The 17,409-nt window shown below is 43.0% G+C and overlaps 1 protein-coding gene across 2 annotated transcripts in view; it reads right to left on the bottom strand.

Annotated features, from left to right (window-relative positions):
• BMX (BMX non-receptor tyrosine kinase) overlaps positions 1 to 17,409 on the bottom strand; it is a 49,151-nt gene that overhangs the window by 7,257 nt on the left and 24,485 nt on the right. For both annotated transcript variants that reach the window (XM_059158019.1, XM_059158020.1), the window contains exons 10-16: positions 14,318 to 14,372; positions 13,098 to 13,177; positions 9,950 to 10,077; positions 7,693 to 7,767; positions 6,795 to 6,966; positions 3,180 to 3,396; positions 2,284 to 2,348 (exon numbers count right to left, since the gene is read on the bottom strand). In XM_059158019.1, the coding sequence (XP_059014002.1) occupies positions 2,284 to 2,348; positions 3,180 to 3,396; positions 6,795 to 6,966; positions 7,693 to 7,767; positions 9,950 to 10,077; positions 13,098 to 13,177; positions 14,318 to 14,372 (792 nt within the window). The remainder of the gene's footprint in view (positions 1 to 2,283; positions 2,349 to 3,179; positions 3,397 to 6,794; positions 6,967 to 7,692; positions 7,768 to 9,949; positions 10,078 to 13,097; positions 13,178 to 14,317; positions 14,373 to 17,409) is intronic.

Raw genomic sequence — 17,409 nt, 5'->3', positions numbered from 1 at the left:
TTTCTCCCTCTGCACCTCCCCTCAACTTGTTCCTGCTCACTCTCTAAAATAAATAATAAAATAAATCTTTAAAAGAAAAGGAAAAGGAAAATTATGAAGACTGAAATTTTGGATATACTTTACACACCAAAAACGTGTTAAGAGATATTTACTGTAGCTTAAAATGTCAGAAAATATCATTTTGAAATATTAATAATATTAATATTTGTATTATATGAATAATATATTAATATTTATTTAACCTATGAATATTTTACAAATAGAATAAGAATATTAATAGCAATAATCACACTTTCACAGAATTACATAAAATCCCTTCCATACGTAACCCCCCGACCCCCTCAGCTCCTCTACCCTAGTACACCCAGAGACTACCCTAGTACTGGGTCCTGCTCATGGTTTAAACCTTCCTTCAAGTCATCGGGATCAAGTGAAGTCACAGGCTTCTGAATAGTGTCGCCACAGGACCTCGTGACCAACAGGGCCTGGTGCCTGACCTCCAGGATTCCTTATTCAGAGCAAGACGTTGTGTGTCCCCTTTCCTAAGCTACAAAGAACTTGACAGTATATTCCCTGGATGCTGACACAACAGCCAATAGTCCCACTTTGAGAATAAGGTGGGCATCGGTTTCCCTGTCTTGGGAACTTCTCCCCACCCTATGAAGCCACGAGCAGCTCTTTTTCTCACATTCAGACAGTAACACAGCTGGGGTGTTGGCTCAGGAGGCGTGGTGTATGGTGGTTGGGGTGATGGCGAGGAAGATGCCACTCAAGGGACATCTTGACAGAGGTTGAGGTGTCCCAGAAGAGGAGCACTTCCCAATACTGCATTTTGGAGAAGAAAAAAAAAAAAAAATCAGATCCTCCTGGGCAGCCAGCTAGCTCAGATGGAGGACGTGTGACTCTTGATGGCGGGGCAGTAAGTTTGAGGCTCACGTTGGGCATAGAGCTTACTAAAAAAATACACAAATAAACTGAAAAACCCCAGATCCTCCTATGGTGTCTTAGGGCTAGGTATGCTGAATATAGGGCTGGCATTAGTCAACTCTTCCAACTTCTCTGAAACTACACTGTTCCTCCTCAGAATTATGTGTGTTTATGTTGAACCGACACAACTTTATAGCTGCACTGGGCCTCAGTGTCGACGTCTGTTTGCTCTCTGAGCGAAGCAGATCCTTCTGAAGGCAGCGCCTTTCCTACTCATCACAGCGTCTGCCACAAGACCTCGGCATCATGCGGGTCCTCAGGAAATATTTGCTGAATGGAAAGGCCAGCATGGGCCTCTTCGTTTCCATGTAGAACTGTGAACCCTCGCTCTGAGGCTTACATAGTAGGGAGATTCAGAATAAAGAAAATGGAAGACTCTTCCAAACAGCTGTCCTAAAACAATTTCTCTAAATCATAAAGTGGTGATAGAATGCCAGCTAAGAGAATCTCAAAGTGTACTCTCATGCCTTACTTGGTGATACAGAAAATTTAATGACGTGACAACAAAAACTTTCCAAGTGTTAATGCTATGCCTATTTGGATGAATATTAAGAGATAAAAAGAAAGGGCTAAGGGAGCCTTGATTGACTTAAAAAATATATATATAAACATATTTATCCCAATAATCTGACTATAACATTACATTTTATATTTATTAACATTTAATATATAATTTATAATTATATAAATCTATATATAGTTTATATATTATATAAAAATTTCTATATGTTTTATGTATAAATTTCATATATAATTATATATAATTTATTATATATAAGATATGTTATATATTTTAATATAATGTATAATTATATGTAATTATATATTATATATTATGTCATATATTTTAATATAATTATATATAATCATAATATGTTATAATATATTTTAATATAGTGATATATAGTTAATCATATATTTATATATAGTTAATTATATATTTATAATTATATATTATATAATTTATGAATATTTATTTAAATATAAAATACCTATTAATATTATTATTATTATATTAAATTATATATATATAAATATCTATTAATATTATTCTTTCCTGGAATTGTTTATAAGTTTACAAAATATTGATCAGGATTTTGAACAAATGAAAAGGGACTTTGGATAATTTCTGAAGAACAACCCATCTTCCAGGTGAAGAAATGAGGCAAACCACATTTCCTAGGTGGTCAGAGGTACTAGGGGGAGAATCCAGGTTTCAAAAGCCCCAGTCCAGACCATGTTGTCCATGGCTGCAAGGCCCACCGTTCTGCTGGCATTTAGCTGGAGCTGGCTTACCTGGTCATGCCGAAGTCAGACACTTTCACGGAGAGATCACTGTCTACCAAGCAGTTCCGAGCCGCCTTTGGAGGAAAAACAACATTACCAAGTAGTAAAATCAGCCAAGAATCTCCCCACCTCAGAATCCAAGATTTTCCTTCTCTCTGGCAGAGTTCTCACAAAATCTAAGATCGCCTATCAAACCCCCAAATGTTGAGAAGTCTTTTTTGCCTTTGCAATTCTCCATTTTTCAAATGAAACTGTGCTCCCATCAGTATTTTCACCCAAGCCTCCACCCTTGTCAAACAGCATGAAGGGGATTACACATTCAACACAGACTCTCAGCTCGTCAACAAGAAGGGAAAAGTCATTTCTGGGGGTTCCTTCTCCACCACTGGGGCCCCACGCATTCACAGGTGCTTCGAAGACATAAATGCTGGCCCAGCACTCATGGCATGTTTGCTGTTCAGCAGAAGACAATCTCTGAGGGTAGACAGCAGGGCATACCAAGCAGAATGCCCCCCACCCCCGCTACCACCCTGAGCCAAAGACACACATAAATTTCATTTCCTTCTGGTTTTGTTTTCTCCATGATGGTGTTCATTGACTGCTTTAGCACTAAGCCCTTCCTGGAGCAAAGGCCAACTTGGATTTCATGGTTGTGAGACACACTAAAACGACCAAAGTGTTTCCTTTTTATCTATTTTCCTCCATACCCCAACACAGCTACATAAATCATGACAGCTTCTTCTCTTTCTGTACTATTTTATTTTATCTTATTTTATCGGGCAAGTCACAAGGGAGCAAAGTACAAGTGGAGATGCCTTCCTTGCCAGCCTTCCCAAGGGCTCCAGCACTGGAGCGGGGGACCGTGGACCCCTTGCTTGCTTTGAAGGGCCAGTGGCTTTGCTTACCAAGTCCCTGTGTATGAACTGGTGGCTTTCCAAGAAGGCCATGCCTTCACACACATCGTAGCACATCTCTAAGAGCTGGGAGGTTTCAAGTCCTTTGCCATGACTCTTCAGGTAATTAAGCAAGCAGCCATTGGTGATATATTCAGTCACTATGTATATAGGGTATTTCTTTGAACACACACCGTAGAATTTCACCAGTTTGGGATGGCTGAGTTTCCTGGAAACCACAGATTTTTCAAAGATTAGTACTCAATTTGCATACTCCATTTTCCAGATGTCCTGAACAAGAATCACGCTCAGTTTGTGCTGGTTTTAATTCCATCCCCCTTCTACTTGAACAGAGAAAGAGCGGGGAAAATTGCAAATTTTATTCTGGGAACATCAGCCTTTGAAGGCAAAAGGAAAAAAAAAAGCTGCCTCCTAGTAAACATTGACAACCCTAACAGCAGCTGGGCAGTTGTGGGTGCTGGGTTCGCCTGTCCTACAGAGAAACAGAAGTTTCTGTAATTTCTCAGAAATGCCGTTGAGTGCCCCCCTGGCATCTAGAGAATTCGGTGGCTGATTTTTGAGGAAGCTACACACTAAGGACAATCACTTCCATTTTAAAGCATCTCTTTAAACTTGCTCAGTTTTGAAGTTCAAACACTTCCTTCTCAAAAAACAATTGTATCGGAATATGAAAGGTGCAGGAAAAATGAAAATCGTTGACGTGGTAGGAAAGTGAGATCAGCTGTGATTTTCTTTCTTTTTTAAAAAAAATTCATTTGACATTATTGCTACATTATCTTTTCTTTTTAAAGATGTATTTATTTTAGAGAGATCAAGTAGGGGGAGGAGCAGAGTGAGAAGGAGAGAGAGAATCTCAAGCAGATTTTCCTGTGAAGAACCCTGCACAGGACCCTTTCCCATGATCCTGAGATCACCGACCAAGCTGAAATCATGACTCTAACACTTGACCAACTGAGCCACCCAGGCACCCCATATTATCTTTCAATAATAAACTTAAAAGGTGGTAACCACTTGACATAGTGCTTTCAGGTAAGTCACGGCAGACGGATGCTCTGCTATTACGGTGTTCGTCCGCTTGTCCATGTAATTGTTCAGTTTACAGGCTGATTCTTTAATGTTCAGATGTGTAAAGGAAATCTCAAGCTAATGTGTCGATTTCAGAATTTTTTAATGAGCATTTATTTTTTTTTTTTTTTTTTTTTTTTTTTTAAAGATTTTATTTATTTATTTGACAGAGAGAAATCACAAGTGGGCAGAGAGGCAGAGAGAGAGAGGAGGAAGCAGGCTCCCTGCTGAGCAGAGAGAGCCCGATGCGGGACTCGATCCCAGGACCCCGAGATCATGACCTGAGCCGAAGGCAGCGGCTTAACCCACTGAGCCACCCAGGCGCCCCGAGCATTTATTAAAATTGTTATTTTCTATAGTTATAGTTAAATAGTTGTAACTATTTATTTATCTATTTTTAAAGATTTTATTTATTTATTTGACAGACAGAGATCACAAGTAGGTAGAGAGACAGGCAGAGAGAGGGAGAGAGAGGGAAGCAGGTTCCCCGCTGAGCAGAGAGCCCGATGTGGGGCTCGATCCCAGAACCCTGAGACCATGACCTGAGCTGAAGGCAGAGGCTTTAACCCACTGAGGCATCCAGGCGCCCCAATAGTTTTAACTATTTAAATCATGATTTTCCTTCCTTCTTAGTTTAACGACATGCCTTATCAAGTTGCTCAAAGCTATGAGCTCTGTTAGGCCTCTTTTACCTCTTTTAGAGAATGGCCTAGAACTCAGCATTCCTCCCTGTAGAGGGAAAGCTAGTGCTGGGACAAGGTCCTGCACCCAAAAAAGCTGTTCCTTGAGTAAATTCAGTCACTGCCCAAGGGCCATGTGGTGGGAACATCATGGCAACTGCTACTGCCCACAGAATAGGCCTCAATATGACCATCACAGCTGAGCTACAACGTTCTCCCCATAGGGAGCCATTTGATTTTCTTCTTTAAGACTAGGTGATTTGTTAATGACCTTTTATGATTCTGTGTGATTACCAGTCCTCTAATAGCAAAAAAAAATGTTTTGAAGTTACACCATAACATGGGTTATACAGTGAGCCTAAGGGAGTTTCCGCTAGCTTTTTTCTGTCCTACAGAAGGAGAACATCTCTGGTCTCCTTCCCAGTTTTGTGACAGCATAGTTGTCAAAGGCAAAACAGGCTACATAATTTGCAGGGACTGGTATGCAGTGAAAATGCAGGGATCCTTATTTAAGAAGTAGGAAAAATTTCAAAATGGCAGGGCACCTGGGTATCTCAGTCAGCTGAGCATCTGATTCCTGATTTCAGCTCAGGTCCTGAACTCAGGGTTGTGAGATTGAGCCCTGCATCAGGCTCCACATTCAACAGGGAGTCTGCTGGAGAGTCTCTCTTCCTCGCCCTCTGTCCCTCCCCTGCCCCATTCTCTCTCTCTCTCAAGGTAAATAAATAAATCTTTAAAAAAAGAATTTCAAGTTGGTGACATCAGAACAATAGAGTGCAGAGCCCTCCCAAGGGTGGGGGCCCTCAACACAGTGCAGGTTGCATGCCCACGAAGCCAGGCTCGTGTTCACATAGTACCTCTGCTTCCAGACAATTCCACCATTGTGGTCAAAGTGATTGTTCTGACTCTCTTGGTAGCTTTGGTCTTCACAAAAGGATGACTAAGGAAATGGGCTGCAAGTTCTGCCTGGGTTTGCGTCTCTGCTCTACCACTTTTACTAACTTCCTGATCTCGGACCCCTTACTGAACATTTCTGTGCTTCAGTTTCCTATAAAACACAGATAGCAATGGTACATCCCTCCCAGGCTTCTTGGGAGGACTGAATGCATTAATGTTTACAAAGTAGTCAGAGAAATGCTGGAAAATGCCATGTAAGTGTTTAACATTTTTTAAAAGTGCCCTTATTCAGCAGCAGGCTAGGATTTCAGCAGTCTTTGATCAGAATCCTTCCAGGAACTGTTTCCCATACAATCCTTAGTTAGTTCCCTAAAGGCAGGACGACCAGCTATCCCAATTGACTTGGCACTGCGGGGGCCCCTAGATTACAGTAATTTTGGTGCTTAATCAGAAAAGTCATAGGCACACCTGGGTGGCTGGTCACATTTCAAAGTCTTCTTCACCATGAGGAGGCAGGAAGAGAGAGAGAGAGAGAGTGAGCGTACAGGGCCAGCTCAGAGAGGACACTTAGTTGCATCGCAAACTGTGCTGGGAGCTGAGGCGCGTTAGGAAGGGTATGTTTATTTATCAGATGATGAAAAAGCAGGCTGAGAAAGGGCAATACTGGTGCCTTAGTTGGTGGAGGGTGTGTGTGTGGGGGGGGTGACATGGGCCAGAGGTTGGTTTCTCTAAAGAGTCTTGAGAATTCTAAACTTGCATGGTCTCTCTGGTTGTTACGGGGGTACACTTGTCAAAGTAGGGGCATAGAACTGATTTTAGTTAACAGCTTGATTTATAACTTCTAAGTATACCTGTGATACGCAGACGCTTGCTCTAGGCCTTGCAAATGTTAGGGAAAGACCCATTAGCATGAACTTCTCCCCCATGGTGAGGACCAAAGGGCCATTCCTCAGAAGAAACTTACATCATGGTCTGGGCCTCCTGGAAGAATTCATCTTCTGACATGGAGCCCTCCTTGATCATCTTAATGGCAACTTCATACTGCCCCTTCCACTTGCCCAGATGGACCACTCCAAACTGACCGCTTCCCAGCTCCTTCAGGAGGGTTAGCTCTTCTCTTTTCAGTTCCCATATTCCTAACAAGGCAAGACAGACACTCTTTAAAATGAGAATAGAAGGCTTTGGGGCTGGCAGCTTCCCAAGAGTTTTGTTCTCCAATGAGTTCCATATTGACAACATGAAGAACAGCAAGACTTTTCATTTTAAGCTGATCACTTAAATGTGTCTTACGGACAGTACTGTTCTGGAGGCAGCCATAGTTCTTGACAAAAGGCCTAAAACACTCTGCCACCCAGAGGTGTCTTGGAAATGCCTGGTGTCAAGATGTGTGCAATGCTCTTAGCTTGGTAAAAAAAAAAAAATCACTAGTGTTTTCTTATAAAGCAGACTAAACTGTTATCTGGGTGGGTGTCTTGATCCTAAATACACACGGTTGAAAACAGGCTCCCTGAACAGGTACAGAAGCCCGGAAGGAGAAAGGACAGGCAGTGGCGTTCTAGAGGCTGCCGACCGGGTCTAAAAAGAGGACAAATTGGGTAGTCTTTTTGGTAAGGCTGAGGAGATGACAGAGTTAGGTCAGGAGGACAGAAAAGTTTGCTTTTTTGTTTTTTTAAAGAAAATGGACAAACATTATTGCTGATCCCAGGACCCTGAGATTATGACCTGAGCCGAAGGCAGCGGCTTAACCCACTGAGCCACCCAGGCGCCCCTATATATTCTTTTTTGAAGTAAATATAGATATATAAATTTTTAACCAGAAATGGTGGGAAATGGAGTTTAAGAGCCCAGGTGTGCATTCATACCACTTCCCAAGGACACGGAGGTGGGAACCTTGTTGGCCTTGGTCGACACAGGGTGGCGGAGTCGTGTGATCATACCTGCAATGGAATCAGCACCATATCATCACATCATGTCACATCACACGACATCACACCGGGTCACACCCCTGCGCTCTCCAGTGTAGCCAGAAAAACACCAGGTTCAGGATGTCATGACGGAGAGAGGAGATCCATTCTGACCCCATTCACCCTGTAGCTGTATTGACTTGCTTGGCTTGACTAATGAGCTCAATGTAAAGCAAAAATGGAAAGAGTAGAACAAATTTATGTGACTTTTAAGAATCTGATCAAATTAGTTGCTCAACAGAATCTTTCATTTAAAAAAGTGTCCCATTTTTGTTCTTTTTATAGCCCTATATTTAAATACATATACACACGGCACATACATCTGGTTAAAAGAAAAACCCAAACTGTACAGAAGGGCACAAAATAAAAAGCCAACCATTCGATTTTAAAAAATGGAACCTATTACTAAGTTGCATGAAGCGGTCATTTTCGTTGTTTACATCAAGTTATGATAAAACTTGGCTAAAATTATCACAGTATGTATAGTGGTTGGAAAGAATTCATTTAAAAAATGCTTCTTGCCTAAACGTGTGATATTTTCTAAGTCCTGGAAACTATCAAACGGGTCCTTTTTCTCTCTTTCCTTTTTCTATATATCGCTTTACTTTTTATATCCCATGTTTCAAATCTCAAACTTTTAATCAGAAAAAAAAAACTAGCTCACTTCTCCAAAATACATGCATACAATGGCTACTGTATTAATACATAATGTGAATCATAAAATACACTCATAATAGAAAAGGAGATTTTGAGAAAAATCTAAAGAAAGATTTTAATGTTTTCTTCCTAAACCCTGCGGAGTTTCTTGGGCATTCTCTGGAATAGAATCATTCTACTCAGAAATTTGTGTCTATACAATACTTTTTGAGGGCACTTTTGAGGTGCAAGAGTTTAAAATATACAATTGAGAAAATTGGAACAAAGGAAAAACAGAAGTGAGGACCAAAATCAAAGCCAGGGAGTAAGGCTAGTTCCCCTATGTGCATGTAATCAAGTCAGGCAGACTCGAACAAATTTGATGCTGCGCCCACGGCTTAGGTTTCCTTGCTGTTGGAAATCCATCCACTCATCGTTCACAAGTGACACTTGTCTAGAAGAGGCATTAGAGGAGACTTCCTTTTTTTAATTTCTCATTTCTTTTTTCTAAGCTTATTGAGATGTTACGGACTTACATAACTTTAGAGGTATGCAGTGTGATGATCTGACACATCTGTAACGTGAAATGATCACCACACCAGGGAGTTCCCGCCTCCAATAGAAGGAATTTCTATATACATTTTCACCGGTCGATTAGGCAAAATCTAAAAAGAGTAATAGTACCCAGTGTTGGCGAGGATGAAGGAGATTGCCGTTGGCGGGAGGGCACATCTCTAAAAAGCATTTGAAAATGTCTCCACTTTAAATCTTCTTAACTGTTATCTTAGAAATTCCACCTCTAGGGAATTTGGCTACAGAGACACCCATACAGAACCACGGGCACAGGCCTGTGCACTGAAACATCAGTTATAACGTGTAAATACTGTATGCGATCCAATCACTATCAATACAGGGTTAGTGAATAGATTACGGAGCAAATCTACAATAGAATTCTATGTAGCTCTTAAATAGACCATAAGCTATATGTATTTGCCTGGAAAGACCACTGAGACATGTTGAATATAGACAGCAAGCTGAAAAGTAGTACGTGTGGAATGATCTCATCTCCATAAAAATATAATGTGCATACATATATGCATATAAATCATTAATACATATAATAAATAAATGTTAGCATCAGCATAGCAAAAAATTCCATCAGAACAGACAACAACTTGTCCATGGAGGTCCTCTCTCCCATGGTAAACATTTCTATAATGTGTGAATTTTGTGATCAACTTATTTCTAGGGCCAGAAAAAGGCAACAAATATTTTTATAAAGAGAATCTCTACTTCTAAGTCTCTCAGCTTATGCTACTTCATTTTTCTGGCAGCTTAGAGACAGAAATGTTCCAGGAAACGTAGGCTAAAAATCATAGCAGGTATCTAGCTTGAAAACATATTTATTCTTATTTTCATGATTCCCAATAATATTAAGAATATTGGGAGGACTGGCTATATCCCAGAAAATTGATATTTATTAACAAGGACCCATGAAAGAAAAACTGAAATAGATTACCTGCTGAATTGTGTTGATGGTAGTGGATAAGCTGAGGAATAGAATCAAAACAGTAGTTTTCTGCCAGGTACAATTTGTTCTCAGCATTTGTATGTACATGGTAATGCTTGACAGTTCCTTTTTTATCACTAGTAAGGAAGAAAGAATGTTAGAGTGTTTTTTTTTTTTTAAGATTTTTTTATTTGGGGGACACCTGGGTGGCTCGGTGGATTAAGCCACTGCCTTTGGCTCAGGTCATGATCTCAGTGTCCTGGGATCCAGTCCCGCATTGTGCTCTTTGCTCAGCGGGGAACCTGCTTCTCTCTCTCTCTGCCTGACTCTCTGCCTACTTGTGATCTCTCTCTCTGTCAAATAAATAAATAAAATCTTTAAAAAAAGATATTTTTATTTGGGAGAGACAGGGAGCAAGGGGAAGGGCAGAGGGAGAAGGAGAAAGTGGATTCTTTTTTTTTTTTTAATAGTTTGCATTTTAAAGATTTTATGTATTTATTTGACAGAGAGAAATCACAAGTAGATGGAGAGGCAGGCAGAGAGAGAGAGGGAAGCAGGCTCCCCGCTGAGCAGAGAGCCTGACACGGGACTCGATCCCAGGACCCTGAGATCATGCCTGAGCCAAAGGCAGTGGCTTAACCCACTGAGCCACCCAGGCACCCCAGAAAGTGGATTCTTAAGCAGACTCCCCACTGAGTGCAGAACCCGACATGGGGCTCCATCCCAGGACCCTGAGATCACCAGTGAGCCGAAATCAAGAGTCGGATGCTTAACTGACTGAGCCATCCAGGTGCCCCTAGAATGCTTTTAATTATCAACTGAAGCTTGATTCAACAATGGTTAAATGATAATTTAGAGGCATCTGCCAGTTTTGGAGAGGGAAATCAGAGAGGCATTCTCAGTCTTACTATCTGATATTTTTTCTATATATAGAAATTGCTATATGATATATTTCTATTATCTGTGATGATTGGTAATTGCGGAAGAGTGTTCCCCTCTGAACTCAGTGTCACCTTTGTGTGCATACAGAATGCGTGTACAATAAAATTCCAACTTTCTGCATGGTTCCTCCCTTAGCCAGTCTAAAATAATGATGATTCTTCTGAACACCAGTTCTCTTTAAGGATAATAATGAAGATTAAAATGCCAGAGATACAGGTGATTAGGCTGTGGGTGTTTCACCCAGAGCATGGGGGAGAGGCTCTTTGGGGAGTGGAGCATGCAAGATGACATGGGTGGGGAGGTCCTTTAATTCCTCACACAAACTTGGACCTTTTCCACGTAAGACACGTTTCCCGTGTTGTGCTCATTTTGAAAGATAGTGGTGCATTGATGCCGTCAATAGGCCGTCTTCAGTTTTAGAGTATGGCCTAGCAGTCGAGAACTGGGCTTTCATCCATGTCTTCTGCTTGCTAGCTAACCTCATTTGGTTGTTAAAAAGATTGGATGTGATCTTGTACCTAGCAATTTGCACTAGGTTTGGCGCTTAAGAAACTGTTGATAAATCCGTCGCGGTCATGCCAGCCTAGTTAAAACTGCAATTACAAACAGGGAAAGGGGCATCTTCTTATTGCAAATGGCTACTTTGTTCTCGGTTTCAGCATGAAATTCATTCAAGCCTGTTGATGGCGTTTCATAAAAGAAGGCTTCCATAGTCATGAATGTGGATTATTTTCACTTGACTCATTATCTCTTTGCTGTTTTTTCCTACCAGGCCATCTTCAAAAATAAACCTGGTGTCAAGGATCTTGACTGATACCAGGTTTGGCTGAAGCTGCTGGGCCAGAGGGTCACAGAGTCTTAACAGTCAATGAAACAAATCTCTGCCTCTGGTTCTTACGGCGTTGGCTTTGGCCGGCATCTAGGTGTGCAAACTGGTCCATGAGATGCACTGGGGACATAGCTTCCTGCACTGGAAAATTCTGGGTTGCTGTTTAGGGCACTTCTTAGTCTCTCAAATTGGAGGTACATTGTCCATAAAAAAATTCTTAAATAAAATAACCTTTTAATCACTCATTATGACCAAAAACCCTACAGGTGCTCACAGTAGGGTCATGCCATCCAACCAGTAAGAGAAATATTGGAACCTCAGAGATCTCCTCTGTAGAATGGTGCCCATGAAAACACCTTTCCTATTTGCTTCACGGGGTGATTAGAAGGAACAAAAGAGCTAACAGCCAATGGGAAAGTGGCTTGTAAAACTCTGGCAGAGGATCCTGATGTTGGTGACAGTGTCTTGCAGGTGGTGACTGGGGGTGTCGTATGTGCAGGGGTGTCGGGGCAGAAGAGTAGTGCGCCTAGACTCGCTCCTTCACAATAACGACAATATCATTGTGATTGCTGACCGTATATTAAGCGCTTACCCTGTGCTGAGCACTGCTGTGTCCACCATGTGAATTAACTCACTTCATCAGTAGAGCATAATAGTTGTTATTTTTCCTTTTCAGATGGGGAAGCCAAGGGCGCCTGGGTGGCTCAGTTGGTTAGGCAATTGCCTTCAGCTCGGGTCATGATCTCAGGGTCCTGGGATCGAGCCCCGCATCAGGCTCCTTGCTCAGCCAGGAACCTGCTTCTCCCTCTGCCCCCACCTCCCCACTCGTGAGCGCTCTCTCTCTTTCTCAAAATTAAATAAATAAATAAAATCTTCAAATGGGGAAGTCGAGGCACAGAGGCTAAGAAACTTGCTCAGGGTCCTAAAGCCTTGAAATGGTAAAGTCAGGAGTTGGACCCTGAGGTGCAGCTTCAAGCCAGAGCTCTTTGCCACGAAAAGGGGACAATACCCTGGAAAGAAGCTATCTGGGGAACCCAGATACACTGATCCAACTTTCTGCTAGCTCTACTTCTAATGGAGAGGCTGACGAAAAACCACACCCTGGGGTGGGTTTCTCAACTCAGCAGGTGGGTCTGGCCAATGGTGGGCAGATGCCATTGCGCTTTTCCTGTCTTTCTAGGCTTAGGGCCAAGTCAAAGGGGAACAGGCCAAGATTCCTTTAACAAGTGTTCAGTGAGGTGTGCTGTGCACTGGGCACTCCGCCGCTGCCTGGGATGGGTGGGCCCTGTTTAAAGATGGTGTCTTCTCCCCAGACGTGACTAAATGGCCAGCGTATTCAAAGACCATACACAAAAGATAAAAGAAAGACATCCATGGCATACTTACTCCACGGCCTTGCTAAATAAGGACACCGTGTACATTCCCGCCTGGCGGGAATTTCTAACCATAAATGCACCTTCTTTTCCCTGGAAAGGAAGGAAAGAGTGGAAGGAATGGAAAACATTTTCATTATTCTGGTAGGTGGTAGGGAAATGGATCTTTTCAATCAACTTTAAATGTCAATGACAGCCCAGGTCACCCAACAGCTGGCACGGAAGGGGACCCACAGTTCAGCTTCCCTCCTTTTCTCGCTCAGTTCCTTGAGACACCTACCCTGCACAATGGGACTCCCCCTCTCCGCTTAGTTTTTAACCCTCTTCGATAATTTTGTCTGTATTTGTGCAAGCCTGATATTTTAATCTTTCAGAAAAAAACACTTAAAAACCACCTATCCCTGCAGATAGAATACCTTGGAAGGTATTAGAAAACCAAAGATGCATTTGTCAAAGTTCCATGCTCAACTTGTCTTTCTTAATGACTTGCGCTAACTCTAAGCAGACCCAGACTACGAAGAGCAGACAGTAAGCTAAGAATGCGACAACGTGACAAGACACCACGTTCGGTGATAACGTCATCACGTTCCCACTAGTACCCCCTCAAAGAAACCCCTGGTGTGTTTTACTAGGTTGAACTATAACACAGCATCAGTTTTGCAGATGGAAAGAGTTTGCTTCTGTTATTTCCGTGCCAATCTTGTGACAGAATCAGGTAGAAGTTAACTGGACTCCAGTTTGGGTGCTCCCGAGCAGGGACAGAGATGACCTAGGCTGTCAATCAGGTCTCCGTATTCTTGCCCTGGGCAGTCCCACCCCCCACACTGAGTCCGGGCTGGGCCACCAGACTTGCTTCGGCTAATAGGGCATTCGCAGGCGTGACAAAAGCCGAAATTGCATCCTTGCTTGCAGTGAACCCCAGGGCTTGTCCGTGTCTACCCGGCCTTGGGATCGCCAGGCTGTGAGGAAGCCCGTGTCAACCACAAGGAGCAGAACCGTGGCACCCCGTGCCCAGAATGGTGAGAACTCCTGAATCTTGTTTCAAACCACTCAATCTAGAAGTGGCTTATTACCCAGCACGAGCTGATGGGAAACAGAGGAGGTAGCCACAGGCGAAGGGCCCGCTAAGCCCCAGGACTATGAGCCCTTAACTGTAAACCCTCCAGTTTCTACGAGAAGCAAGGCACTACCCTCTGGGCCCAAGAGAGATCCTTTAAAGATTGGACGACTTACCTTTTGTCTCAGTAACTGCTCCGACTGGGCCCTGGAGATGTTACCCGCAAACCAGCTTCAATGGGAAAGAATGGCGAATTTGCGAGTTAATAATTTGTAACCAGATCCCTCATCACTCTGCTTTCCACTCCGTGCAATGAGGCATTGGCTTTGATCAGGGATTGCCCAACCTGACTGATCCCCCCCACCCCGGGGGCTTTTCAGAACTACGGGTTCCCGTGTCTCCACCACGCAAGTACGCGTCTGGGCTGGTGCCCGGGTGTCAGTTTCACACTGGGCTCCTTCAGGCCAGTCTGTGCGTCCTATGTGTCCCTGATTCGAACAAGAGCCAGAGATGAGACCAAGGAAAGAATATTCCAGTGGGAAAGTGGGGTTGCCACAATGACAAGATGAAAGTTCGTATCTTTCAGCCCTGTATTTTCCTTCTAATGATCTGATAGAAGCACCCTTTATAGCACCTACTTTCAAAGCAAAAGCTTTTCTTTTTTTTTTTTTTTTTTAAAGATTTTATTTATTTATTTGACAGAGAGAGAGAGAGATCACAAGTAGACAGAGAGGCAGGCAGAGAGAGAGAGGGAAGCAGGCCCCCCGCTGAGCAGAGAGCCTGATATGGGGCTCGATCCCAGGACTCTGAGATCATGACCTGAGCTGAAGGCAGAGGCTTAACCCACTGAGCCATCCAGGTGCCCCAGCAAAAGCTTTTCTAACAAATATTTTTTTATTTGTGGGATAGCAATTAGATAGGCCTCTATGGTTATATTAAGCCAGTAACACAGCGACCTGAGAGATAAATGGTGTGGAACAGCCAGACATGACCTTGAAATATTACCTTCTTCACTAAGTGAGCCAAGAGCATCATATCTTACTATGTAGAGCTCAGCAGGCCCCAGACTTGTTTCTCATGTGAGATCAGCTATGTGCGCTGTCTTCTGGCTTTGGCCAGAATGTCACACTAGAGAAACAAACAGGGTGTGAGGTGTGGTGAAGCAGGGGTTGGGGGCCTCACAAGGACCCTCTGGCTAGAGGATAACACTTGAGGAGGAAAGAAGAACCGGAGGGTGAGGATGTATTAGGTGGGGCGGGGCGGGGGCGGGGGGCGGGGCTTGTCAGCTGGTGTGGAGGCCCATGGAATGAAAGGGCCACCAGCCAGCTGGGAGGTTTGGATCCTAGACATAGCTTCCTAGTAAGTAGCTGAACGCTCTGGACAAGCCACTTGGCCTTTTCTGACCTTGGAACTGCCCATTTGCAAAATGAGGATGAGGGTTGAATTTTATCAGTTTAAAAGTCTCTTCTAACTCTACCCTTATAGATATGCTATAATTAATACTTGAGGTAGGAACTGATCATTTTCTTCTGAGTCAGTATTTTAAGCTAATCACAGCTAATCAAGAGACTCCTCAGGGAATATGATCCAGGAAACATGCCTATGGGAGATAGAAGAAAAAGGTGATCAAATATAAGGACAGAGGTCCGGAGAAGCAAAGTGGAACTGTGAATAAGCCTTGCCCACCCGCCCCCATACACACACACTCTGCTTGTGTCATAACTTTGCTGAGGCCTGGCTCTGTTTTAAAAAAGATTTCACTGCCAGAGCAGCAGAAGCTTAAGCCTGGTCCTAAGGTATGATTTTCCATCTAAACTTCGGTGCATCAGCCTTCAATAGAACATAGTAGAATTCCTCCTGAAGTTCTGTCCACCAAACAAATACTTCAGTACCACTGACAGAGGAAGAAGGTGGGGGCACCGAGCACAGTGTGAGAGGCTGAGCCCTGTCCTCCTGATGGCCCTCCGGCATCTCTTGGACTTGGAAGAGGGCAGGTCTCTCCCGAGTGTTTCCCCAGGGCACACGTCTCATGCCCCTCTTGAATATAGAAATGATGAAGGTAAAGACTGTCCATATGGTCAGATCTGGGCTTTCCAAATCAAAGAGAGACTTCCAATTTATCGAAATGCTAAAGACTGGCATCCATAATTAGGGATTCACTCCCCTGGGTTTAAATCTTTCTCATCTGTCAAAGTACTGTTATCTTTGGATAATTTGGGTGCAGGTATTTCTCAGTCATTTATGTCTTTGTTTGAATTATTCCATCAGAGGCTTTCCTGAGGGTAGATGTTGGGGAGGAAGGTAGAGGTCAGTGGGAACTAGAAGGTGGTGAGAAGGCCATGGTGTTTGTGGGGGTGGGGCCTACAGCAGGTGTTCCCTAATGTGGCACGAAAGCCAAGGGCTACGCTGGGTTAGAGGTAAGACGAAGAGTCGAAACAGTGACATGTGCTTTATAAAACCTCTCAATGTACCTAGAGCCAATATCTCAGTGAGCACAGTCATAGAAAAACAGAACTGCAAAGATGTATAATCCCGATGGTCAAGTGAGTTGGCTACCATTTGATAGCAGGTATCCGGGAGACATAGTCTGCCCTGCCAATCCCACGTCTCCTTAACGCCAACTTTAAATAAAGTCCCGGAGACTTATTTGTCCCTATTTGTAGAAGGACACAGTCTTAGATTTTGGAAAGGACCTTAAGCACCCCTTAGGCCAAACTGTCTCAGTATCTTCACCAGTCCAGATCATGCCTCATGTCCAAGTATAATATGTAACAGTGTGCTCTTTTTCTCTTTCTAAAATGTCCTAATCTGGATGTTAAATGATAAGGTCGCCCTGGGAATGGGACTCTCTCAACATAAATGCAGTCATGTTCAAGTCTCAGTTGCGCTCCCTTGTTACTGTATCATAAACAACTTCATAGACGGGACTAATAAGTGCTAATAAGAGCCTTCGAACATCACCCTGGCCAGAGACCTCCAAGGCAGAAAAACTCGGCAGAAATGTCATATACTGCATCTATGAAAACAAAGTCAAGTGAAGGGGACACCAGGTATATGATAAATCCAGCGAATATATACAGGCAATTTAGAGAATCCAGACTGAGGAAAATCATTTCACTTAATAACAGCCCAGCTCATTCTCACCCATCATCTGGATAAGCGGCCCAGAACCTCACATGAGTTTACCCAAGTAAATATAGGCCTCCTGAGCAAGTTTGAGGCATATGTTCTCATTACTTTGGAGAAGAATGGAATAGAAACATCTATG

Source organism: Mustela lutreola, chromosome X (assembly GCF_030435805.1).
Source record: "Mustela lutreola isolate mMusLut2 chromosome X, mMusLut2.pri, whole genome shotgun sequence".
NCBI classification, from domain to species: Eukaryota; Metazoa; Chordata; class Mammalia; order Carnivora; family Mustelidae; genus Mustela; species Mustela lutreola.
The sequence above is the reverse complement of the archived record's forward strand: the minus strand, read 5'-3'. Positions and strand labels throughout refer to the sequence as shown.